At 45.1% G+C, this 11,825-nt stretch overlaps 1 protein-coding gene across 1 annotated transcript in view; it reads left to right on the top strand.

Moving 5' to 3' along the window:
* LOC132571352 (methanethiol oxidase-like) overlaps nucleotides 1-2,242 on the top strand; it is a 31,473-nt gene extending 29,231 nt beyond the window's left edge. Inside the window, exons 9-10 of the mRNA XM_060238156.1 lie at nucleotides 1,534-1,652; nucleotides 2,027-2,242. Coding sequence (XP_060094139.1) covers nucleotides 1,534-1,652; nucleotides 2,027-2,189 — 282 coding nt within the window. The 3' untranslated portion in view covers nucleotides 2,190-2,242. The remainder of the gene's footprint in view (nucleotides 1-1,533; nucleotides 1,653-2,026) is intronic.
* The last annotated feature ends 9,583 nt before the right edge of the window (nucleotides 2,243-11,825 follow it).

Genomic DNA, 11,825 nt, shown 5'->3' on the forward strand with positions numbered 1-11,825 from the left:
TTAGAAAACCAACAGACAAGAACGCCCTCCTCCATTTTCAGTCTCACCATCCAGTTCATTTAAGAAACAACTTACTATACAGCCAACTTTTGTGTCTCAAGTGCAATTCTACTAATGAGTGTGATTTTGAAGTGGAAAGTGTTAAGTGGTGTCAACAATTCAGCCAGAGAGGATACCCGCTTAGATTTATGACCAAAGCTAAAGAAAAAGTCGACAATATTCCCAGACGGGAGCTTTTGAGATATAAAACAAGGCAGGAAGGGCATAATTAATTAACCTGGACTCTGTTATTTTCCTCGATAGCTGGCGAGGTTAGTAAAATTATCAGAAGGCACTGGCATCTGGTAGAGGATATTCTGGGTTGCCAGAGTCCACCCACTGTAGGGTTTAAACGAACTAGGAATATCAGAGATATATCGATACACTCAGATATAAATAGAAAACAACGGAATGATGATGTATTACTGGATAATTTTAAATGCGGAACCTGTCTTGCCTGTCAATTTTGTTTACAAACAAAGGATTTCATTCCCCAAACGGGAGTAATTGTGAGGTTAAAACAACATACCTCACGCTCAACTAAATGTGCTGTATATGCAATTACCTGTCCATGTTCCCATACACGTGTCTATATGGTCAAGACACATGTTTTGGAGCATAGGTCGAGGTTGAAGAATTCTGTATGTGAAGCTCCTCTCTTCGATCATTTTTCAAAATTTGGATATGCCCCTGATTCCCCTAGGTTTTTGGTTTTGGAAAAAATATCTTTAAGTGGGAATTCACAAATCGACATTGGTAAATTATTGTTGCAGAAGGAGATGGCGGTGGATTCATTACTTAAAAACATTGGAACCTTTGGGACTGAACAACAATTGGGATTTGCTGTGCTTTTTGTAAAAAAAAAAGTTAAAAGTAGTCAATGTGTGGGGTTTTTTAGGGTGTATAACTTTTAGGGTTTTTGTAATTAATGAAGCACACCTGTGGGTTCCCATTTAGTGGGGATCATTTGGGAAGACATACAGAAATTGATTCTTTAAAGTACTGCAATGATATGCTTTTTGAGAGTGGAAGTTGATTTGAAAAGTGTAAGTAATCTTTAATGCTTTAACCAATAGGTTACCTAGGGTTGCGTCTTTGTAAATTATATTAATATAACGCTCTTTTTGTATTTCGTTATAGGAATAAGCAATGACTTAGATAAAGCTTACAGAGAAACAGGGAAAAATAGACCGGTTTTGCCTGTCAGCTTTTTTTCCCTTATGGGAACTAATTTTTGGCCTCAAAAAAATCTTCAAGTCCTTGTGGTTGTGACTTACCACTTAATGAATAAATATAATATTTTTGGACACGATTTCTATACTTTTTGTATTGGTTTGTCAAGGATTAACTCTATCACAGGAGTCAGTGATACACGGTGCTTATGCTTGTTCTACAGGCCCACCTGGGGACTGGCAAACCTATGCCACACAGTCTTTTTTACTTTTTGCCATCTGCATCTCTTCATCCTCCCTCCTGTTTCCCCCTGTCTTTTAGGGAAGAAGAGTCTACGGGGGACCTGAAATGCTTCAGCTGAGCTTGGACGGCAAGAGACTTTACTGCACCAACAGTCTGTACACTCCTTGGGACAAGCAGTTTTACCCTGAATTGGTCAGGTAACCAACCTTCTCTCCCTCTTCCTGTGGCTGGCCCTCTCCCCTCTTCATTCATCGCTTGTTCACCCGGACTCTGTTTCCTTCCTCCTTTCCTGGAGAGCCAGTTTGCTGTAGTGGTTAAGTGTGTGGATTCTTACCAGGGAGAACCGGGTTTGATTCCCCACTCCCCCACTTGCAGCTGCATGTCTTTGGGTTAGCCATAATTCTGGCAGAGGTTGTCCTTGAAAGGGCAGCTGCTGTGAGAGTCCTCTGAGCCCCACCCACCTCACAGGGTGTCTGTTGTGGGGGGAGGAGACATGGGAGATTGTAAGCCGCTCTGAGTCTCTGATTCAGAGAGAAGGGTGGGGCATAAATCTGCAATTCTTCTTCTTCAGGGAAGGTTCTGTCATGCTGCAGATCGATGTGGACACAGAACACGGAGGTCTGTACTTGAACGAAGACTTCCTGGTTGATTTCGGGAAGGAACCCTGCGGGCCTGCCCGGGCTCATGAGATGCGTTACCCTGGGGGAGACTGCACCTCGGATATCTGGGTCTAGCTGGGGAATACACAAACCTATTCCAATGCTAGCTTTGGGGGAGTGCTCTGGAGAAGGCATGCACACAGTGGTTTGGGGTTCTCTACTCATCAGTTTGGGGTTCTCTACTCATCAGCTTTCACCGACTAAAAACTGAGAGACTGCTTAAATTATTCTTGTCATCTGCCGGAATAGCACCAAGATGTTAATTTTATTGTTTTACTGTTTTTAGAATTTTAATTAATTGTTACCTACTGTTTAAATCATTGTATAATCTGTTATATCGACCGATGCTGTTAGCCGCTCTGAGCCTGCCTCGGCGGGGAGGGCGGGATATAAATAAAATGTATTATTATTAGTTTGTTTTTTCAAATGTACATTTGTGCTGATTTGTGGCATAGAAACTTTCTAGGGTTGCCAACTGTGGGCTGTAAAATTCCTGGAGATTTGGGGGTGGAGCCTAGGGAGAGTGAGGTTTGGGGAGGGGAGGAAGGCTCAGCAGGGATGTGATGTTGCTCTAGGATTTCCATTCCTCCTGAACTTGATGGTATACCGTGGAGTCTGTCCACCAAAGCTGCTGTTTCTCCTCCAGGGAAACTGATCTCTGTAGTGTGGCGATATCTTATAATTCTGGGAGATCTCCAGGCCCCTTTTGGAGGGTGGCATCCCTAAGCACTGGGTTTCTCAAAGGAGTCAACTGATTGAGAAATCCTGAGAGGTGAAATAACTCAGTCAAGGCCTCTTGGTTTTATGCACGCAGGTCTTAATGCAACTCAGATGTGGCTTCCTTGGGATGAGAAAAGTTGGGTCTGAGTCAATAAAAAGTTTTCTTCCATACTGCCTGGATATCTGTGTCTTTCTCAATTTTCAAAGCAGTTCAGACTCACTCTTAATCCAATTTCGACTCAACTGTCATTTCTCTAACCTAAAGAGCCCTAGCCTCTTTCACCTTTGTTCGTGGGGAAGTCCTTCCAAATACTGTTATGTGCAAATACATTTCATGTGCAAGCACACTTCTTCAGATACAGTGAAGCAGAATTTCCTCAGCCATCACATATAGGAAGAGAGGGTGGAAGAAATTAGCTGCCAGTAGGGGCTAGTTAGGTCAAGAACTGGGCAATTATAGCTGAGATTGGATTAAGACTCTTGTGAATGGCAGTAAATTAGCACACAAATGCAAGCGTTAACAAACAGATGAAACACCATTTTATTTTTAAAAAGAAGTCTGTGCAATGGGGTTTTAAGTAGCATTTGTAGTCAAAACAAGGGATGGAAAGGAAAGCACTGGAAGAAGGGGAGGAATTGATGACATTTTCCAACTTAAGTAATGCAGAACAAAATGGCTCCAATTCTGCACGAAACTTCGTACATATCAGCAGAAGCTCAAGGGCTGAGGATAAAAATGAAATTCTTTGGGATACTGGCTGTGGTGTGATTGTCTTGATCCACTCTGGCCTTGCTCTATAGAGCAGCAGGAGCAAAATGGGACCGGGGAGGCGGGGAGGAATGTCAGCATGCAATCCATTGGCACAGTCTCCACCCCCCAAATGCCCTCAGCCCACCAATGCTCCTGGCTGGCAACTTTAGCCATTACTCCATGGTAAAGCATGAGCTTTAAAAAAATTATTTTGGCGCTTCCGAGTGAGTTCTGTGGTAATTCCAACTTTAGCTTCAGCAGTACGGCAGTGATCCAGACCCACAGATCATTCATCTTCCCAGACCTCACAGAAGCCCACAGAGTATTTGACTGGATATTCTAAGGCAAGGGTGTCAAACATGCGTCCCCGGGGGCCAAATCAGGCCTTCAGAGGGCTCCTATCAGGCCCTCAAGCAACTGACTGTCATCTACTTCCTTCTCCCTCTCTCTTGTTTCCTTCTGTATAACAGTTTGCTTTGCTTTGCAAGGCTTGCACAGGAGCCACAGAGCAAAACCTCTATTTTCTCCATTGGCTGAGGCTTCTCCTTTGGGGAGGAAGGGGGGGGGAGCTTGTTTTGCCAGGCTCTCTCAATCGCACAGCAGATCTACTGAGCCAAGCCTCTCTTCCTTCTATTGGTTGAGGCTCCTTCCCCTCCTGGCCCCCATGGGGAAGGAAGGAAAGAGCCAGAGCTTCCTTTGCCCAGTTCCCTGGAAATACAAAGAAATACAAAGAAAGCACCTTTAAGACCAATGAGTGCTAACATTTTAAACATGTTTTAAGGTTTTTGGGTTTTTTAAAAAAAAAAATTAATTGTGTTTGTCTGTGTCCTTTATAAAGTTTATATCTCTGCTACCTAATTTTAAATAGGAACACATATGGCCTGGCCCGACATGGCCCATCCCAACGAAGTCTCATTTATGTCAGATCTGGCCCTCATAACAAATGAGTTTGACACCCTTGATCTATAGTCTTGAACTCCAGGATACAGCGAAGAGCTTCTACCTCTGTCACTTGGCTGGAATGTGGTTGGGCAATTCCTTTGAGTTCAAAAGAATCCCTAGTTCTAATGGCTCCAAAACCGGTTTGAGGGCACCCAGCAGCATGGTTTTCTCTGAGCAGAGCTTCTCTGTTTTCTGCTTCCAATTACATAATCTATTTGATTTCTGTATTGGCCATCTGAAGATATCAAAGTATACAATCAGGGTGTTTTTTGTAGCAGGAACTCCTTTGCATATTAGGCCACACACCTCTGATTAGGGTTGCCAATCCCCAAGTGGGGGCAGGGGATCCCCCAGTTTGGAGGCCCTCCCCCTGCTTCAGGGTCATCAGAAAGCGGGGAGAGGGGAGGGAAATATCTGCTGGGAACTCTAGGGAGATTTATTCCCATAGAAAATCATGGAGAATTGATCTGCGGGTATCTGGGGCTCTGGGGGGGCTGTTTTTTGGGATAGAGACACCAAATTTTCAGTATAGCATCTAGCGCCTCTCCCCAAAATACCCCCAAAGTTTCAAAAAGATTGGACTAGGGGGTCCAATTCTATGAGCCCCAAAAGAAAGTGCCCCTATCCTTTTTTATATCCTATGGAAGGAAGGCATTGAAAAAGTGTGCCGTCCCTTTAAATGTGATGGCCAAAACTCCCTTTGGAGTTCAATTATGCTTGCCACAGCCTTGATCTTGGCTCCACCCCTAATGTCTCCTGGCTCCACCCCCAAAGTCTCCTGGCCCCACCCCCAAAGTCCCCAGATATTTCTTAAATTGGACTTGGCAACCCTACCTCTGATGTAGCCAATCCTCCAAGAGTTTACAGGGCTCTGAGTACAGGGACTACTGTAAACTCTTGAAGGACTGGCTACATCAGTGGGGTGTAGCCTAATATGCAAATGAGTTCCTGCTACCAAAAAACCCCCTGTATACAATCATCTGTTTGGTTGCCTGAAACACACTTGCAATGAATAAATGATTGTCTTCATAGAATTCTATGAGTTTCTGCCCTCCTTCATTTCATGCCCTGAGCCTAAATCTCCCAGTTGGAGCTTAGTAAATTCCAGCTCTCCAGGTCCAGCATAACTCCCACGGCAATACTTAGCCTGTAGTCTTTTCCTTGTCCACTGAATCCTACTCTAGGGGAGAGGGATGTGGCTCCATGGCAGAGCATCTGCTTTGCTTGCAGACAGGGCCGGCCCTAGACTGTGTGATGCCCTAGGCAAAAGTATTTTCTGGCACCCCTCCCCCCAATAACCACACAGTGAAAGGTGGGGGGGGGGGAAGGCAAGAGAAGGTGGGGATGGAAGCATGATGCTGGGCAGAAACAGGGAGGGAGAGAATGCAAAGAAAGAGGGAAAGACGAGGGGAAGGTGGGGAAGGAAGCCCGATGCTGGGTAGAAATGGTGAGGGAGAGAACGCAAGGAGGCCTGGAAAGACGAGGGAAAGAAGGAAGCACAATGCTGGGCAGAAACTAGGAGGGAGAGAATGCAAAGAAGGAAGGAAAAACGAGGAGAAGGAAGCACGATGCTGGGCAGAAACAGGGAGGGAGAGAATGCAAAGAAGGAGTGAAAGAAGAGGGGAAAGTGGGGGAGGAAGCATGACGCTGGGCAGAAATAGGAAGGGAGAGAATGCAAGGAGGGAGGGAAAGACGAGGGGAAGGAAGACACTGGACAGAAATAATGCTGGGCAGAAATGGGGGGGGGAGGGAAAGCACAAGGGAAAGGGATGGTGCAAGGGGGGAGGCAGGCAAACCAGGCATTTGTCAGGGGCACCGGGAGGGGGGGGAGCCCAATTTGACGCCCCCACCTCCCAGTGCCCTAGGCAAATGCCTAGTTTGCCTAGTGGGCAGTGCCAGATTTATGTATAGGCTAAGTAGGCTAAAGCCTAGGGACTCTAAATCTAGGGGGCCTCCACAGCTCTGCCCCCCCCCCCCCCCCGTGAGCAGTCCCCCCTCACCCAAAATTGCAAACCCAAGACTTCATGCAAGGGCAAGGCAACTTGGGCCCAGCAACTATGAGACTCAGGGCCAGCCAGTGGGGCCCAATTTGAAACTCTGGGGCCCAACAGGAAAAATTTTTGTGGGGCCCCAGTTCGCAGCCAAAGTCTGCAGAATCCTAGAGATATAAATAAAATCCATCTAGATTGCCCTGGTGTGGAGGCCCCCTTAGGAGTGGCCATTGGGACCCAATTTGGCCAAATTGCTCCAATTGCCTTAAGGCCAGCCCTGATGAGACTGTGTAGGGGTTGGACTGACTAGCCCTGCCCCTTCTAGGTTCCTGGTGCCACTATTCAGAGTACAGACTCCAGGACTCTAGAGCCAGCAGCCCAGAGTCAACAATAACCAGCTGCACAGCCTTCCCCAGTTCAAGGGTCAGGTCAGTAGTGGTATGTGCTGCACTTCAACCAGTGGGAGAGTGCGAGTGGGGGGCCAGCTGGGGCAGATAGACCAGGCAAGCAAGCTCTCCCAAGTCCCTTCCATTCCTTCCCTCCTCCTTGGCTTGAACAGAGCAAGCACATGTGACTGGCAATGGCCTCACCCCTCCCAGGCAGGGAAGTCTCTCTTTCACACTTCCCAGAGCCCTGTCGGTGCCTGCGGCATGCACTTGCAACCCCTTTCTCAGAACTTCTTGGATATGAAAAAAATATTGATGGTGTCAATTGTCATGCCAAGAAATCTAACAGTACTGCTTCATACATTAATAGTAGATTAATTGTTCTGAAGTGATTGAAGAATCTAATCAAAGGTTTACATATTTATTTTATATAACATTTTTTGGCAGTTGGCCTTTTTAAATGGCTAGTATTGATTGTTGGATGGGAGCCTGGTGCTTGCTGCTGATGGAATTATTATATGAGAAATTATAGTTAATTATTAACCTATGTTTTTGCATCATTTTCAAGCCTCCTAATTGCATGCGTAGAAGATTATTTTGAATCCTTTGGCAATTTTGGAGATTATTTTGGAGAAGATTATTTTGAATCCTTTTGGCAATTTTGGGAGTTTATAAAGTTCTGAAAATGTTTAGATTGTTAAATGATGTTGTGCTATAGGGTTGGCTTGTTGGATGTGACAGAATAGACTCCATCTTGTGTTTGTTTTAGTTTAGGTTGTTTAGTTTAGTTAAAATGGCCACCCACCATGGAAAATAGGGCAAAACGCCAAGGTAGGCCTACAAATCCCAGATGCCTCTATGGCCAAAAAGTGCAGGAAAGTCAGGGGGTGGAGTCAGAAAATATAAATGCTCCAGCCAGCCTGGGAGAGGGGAGTCATGCTGCAACCCTCAGAGAGGCCAGGAGGCTCTTGCTGCGGATTGCCCACAGGCAGAGAGAGGCCTTGGGGATCAGGGAAGGCAGCAGTGGGAAGGGATCCTCAGAGGGATCCAGAACTACCTGTAAAAGGCAGGAGGCCAGGCTGCAGGTTGGTAACTGAACCTCATCCCAGGGGAAAAAAGTATAGGGATCAGTTCAAGGACAGAGGAACTGCGTTTTGACTTATTTTATTTGTGCCCGATGATGTTTTCCTTTCTGTGATTGATTTAAAGTGTGCCTTTTTGTGTTTAAAATCCTGTTACTTGTAAATAGTCAATAAAATCTGTCCATTACCAGTACCTTAAGAAGTGTCCTGACAACACTGCCAACATGGCTGGTAAGTACAATGGTATGCAGCAAAAAATCAGCAAAAAAACCAATTTGCAAGATTTATTCCATGCACAGGTCACTCTTTAAATCTGGTGGGTCGTTCAGCTGTGGATTGCTGCCTTGATGCAGTGAACTGTTTTAGCATTATCAATGAAATTTATACCTTCTTTTCATCCTCCACAAAGAGATCAGCAGTTCTAAAATCATTTTTGCCACCTCAGCCTAAATATTTGTCAGACACTAGGTGGGATGCACACACAAAAGCCACAGAAGCTGTTTTGGAAAGATACAGTGCTATCACTGACGCCCTCAGTCATTTGTACGCTGACATTAATGGGAAGGGGGACACCAGGCTTCAAGCTAACAATCATTTGCAGAAAAGGGAAGAACTGGAGATTGTGTTTATGCTGCATTTTTGGACCCGTGTGCTAGGTCATTTTCACAAGGTCAGCAAAGTCCTTCAGAAATCAGACTCGTTATTGAGTTCTTGCACAAGTTTGTACAGTTCACTTCTGGATTTTCAAAGGAAAATTAGAGAAAATTTTGATGAGCTTGAGAAACAAGGAAAAGCCATCTTGTCAAATGTTAACTACAAAACAAGGAGACAAAGAGTAAGGGAACAGCAAAGAAATGACAAAAGTGCACCTGATGCCTAAGATGCACTTTCTTCAAAAGATAAGTTTAGGATAAAATCCTTTATTCTTATATTAGATGCACTTGAAGCCAATTTAAGAAGAAGTACTATTTACAGTGATACAAAACAGCAGTCAAGTTTCACCTTTAAGACCAACCAAGTTTTATTTAGAACGTAAGCTTTCGTACAGTGTGTGTACAGTGATGTCGCACAATTGTTCTCCATTCTTCTAATCTGACAGCATCTAAGCAAGAAATTCAGCAAGGTGTTGAACTGTTGATAGAAGCATACCCAGAAGATATTGACGTGAAACTTATTGATGAAATTTTGCACTTTCACCTGTGAGACAAAGCCATAGGCTTACAGAAGAGCACTCTCTGTCTCATACAGACCTCCACATTGAAAAAAAATATGTTTTTCCTGTTCTGAATAATGGGATAACGTCCCCACCCCCCTCCGATCCCGTGTTGATCAGAGAAACAGAAGCGTCACCTCAGATTCCTGGATGATCTGGCAATGCGCATGTCTGCTGGGGCTTTAAAAAAAAAAGGTGGGAGGGGCTTAGTAGGATTCGAATCTGTCTGAACTATGATGCAGGGCGAGTGGCCTTTTTCAATGATTTCACAGCAGCCCTTCTCTATGAGTTCTCTGGAGCCTCTTTCTCTGGCAAGACCCTTCATCCCTTCTTTGCTGTGTATGGTGGTGGCCTCCTACATCTCATTCCTTTAGGCATTTGATGGGCCTTTCTATATTCTGTTTTTACTCTGCAGTATCCCAGTAGTGAAGTTGTTACGCCTTTGATTAGGCCTCAGACTCAGCAGGAGCTCACAGGAGCACAGCTCCTGAACCTTTCTGATGGTTCCCCCTCTTCCTCCCTCCCTACTTACCTTATCCATTGAATAGTAAGTGCAGCTAAATAACAATCCCTGGATTAGGAGAGTGGGCAGCCAACCAGCCACCAGGGGCTTTGCCAGATCCCCAGCAGCCCTCATTAAACCCTGGAGATGCCCACGCCACCCTTTCTCCACTTCTTATGTGATTCTGGGCAGCAGGTGGCTTGCTGGCCCTTTGACTGAGGGGGAGGCGACCCAAGACAGCCCCAGTCAAGCAAGACCTGCTTGGGCTGGCTAGATCTCTAGCCAGCCCCAGCAGGCCTCATTCGCCTGGGGTTCTCCTTTCTTGCATCAGGTTGCTTTTGCCTGGGGGAAGCAAATATGCTAATGAGTTATGCTAATGAGCTCCACCTCTTTTTCTATAAAACAACCCCTGGTTTTGATTTGAATCACTCTCTGTGGATTATGCTTTCTGTATTTCCACCCCATGGTGGTGTTAGCAAAATTGCTGGGGGTCTTCTTTTTTTATGGAGGGGGGGGAGGAATTTGCAGCGGATGACCCTGGTAGAGTGTAGGAGCTGATCTTTTACCAATAATATGAAGGTCCAGTATCTCAGAAGGAAAACTCCAGAGTTAAAATAGTTTTAATTTAACTTAATTTTATTTAATTTAACTTAGAAAAATATGTAAAAAATACAATCATACATAAGCTGGACATTTGACGCCCCTGTTCTAGAGCCTCCTCTCCAGAGCTTTCTACATGGTAATTGAAGCTAGACACAATAGAGCAGGGGTGTCAAACTCAGGAGGGCCAAATCTGACATAAATGGGACTTTGTGGGGCCAAGCCATGTCTTAAAATGTAATGCAAGATAGAGAAGATATAGACTATATAAAGGACACAGGCAAACACAATTAAAGATATTATTTTTTAACTTAAAATACAAACATGCTTAAAACTCTTGCAATATTTTGTTTAAAACGGAAAAGTAGGAGAATAGTGGGATTTTACAACTAGTTCTCACTCCACTGAGAAGAGACAAAGCTGACTCAGAGCATCAAGGCTTGGTCTGCAAGGTCACAACTCCAGGAAGCTTCAGCTGGCCATAGGAATGCTGGGAAGTTAAACCTCTCCATTAAAATAAAGTTGCAAGGAAAACATGGAGTGGATTTTCCATTCTGGTCTGCTCTGCCCATAGGCCTGATGGGAAATCCATCCCACATTTCCCTTGAAGCTTTGCTTCTGCTTTAGCTTCTGCAAAGAGAAGGTAGAAGGAACTGGGAATGTTGACAGCCTTGGAGCTTCACAGGGTGAGAACTGGAGGTGGGAAAGGGGAGAAGAAAGCCCAGCGTGGCTGCTTGTAGCCCTTGGGGGGCCAGTTTGGCCCATGGGCCGCACGTTTGACACTCCTGCAATAGAACAAGGAGAACCAGTGTGTTGTAGTGGTTAGTATTCTTGGCCCTGAAGATAGTCAATATGGCTCTTCCTGACAAAGGAAACTTTATTCACAGTTTCAACTTGCAAGGTCAATGTCCAGACAAACTGGCAGTTCCTATGATGAATCCGCTGAATTAGAAATAATAAAACAGAGTTTAGCAAGGATGCAGATCAAGACCTGCACCTTCTGGGGAAAATCCACTGAAAAGACTATGGCTTCCCACTCTACCCCACAGTGTGGAGCTGAGCTTTTTTTGTCAGGAACACCCAGGAATGCAGTTCCAGCTGGCTTGGCATTAGGGGTGCAGCCTAATATGCAAAGGTTAAGCGCAGAAGAATAGCTGCTTTCGAGCTGTGGTGCTGGAGAAGAGAGTCCCTTGGACTGCAAGAAGATCCAATCAGTCAGTCCTAAGGGAAATCAATCCAGACTGTTCCCTGGAAGATCAGACGCTGAAGCTGAAGTTAAAATACTTTGGCCACCAAATGAGAAGGGAGCACTCACTGGAGAAGACCCTGATGCTGGGAAAGACAGAAGGCAACAGAAGAAGGGGATAGCAAAAGATGAGATGACTGGACAGCATTACTGATGTAACTAACACAAATTTGAGCAGACTTCGGAGAATGGTAGAAGACAGGAGGGCCTGGGGTGACTTGGTCCATGGGGGTGCAAAAAGCCAGACTCGACTGTGCAACTGAACAACAACTAATATG

Source organism: Heteronotia binoei, chromosome 5 (assembly GCF_032191835.1).
Source record: "Heteronotia binoei isolate CCM8104 ecotype False Entrance Well chromosome 5, APGP_CSIRO_Hbin_v1, whole genome shotgun sequence".
In the NCBI taxonomy this organism is placed as follows: domain Eukaryota; kingdom Metazoa; phylum Chordata; class Lepidosauria; order Squamata; family Gekkonidae; genus Heteronotia; species Heteronotia binoei.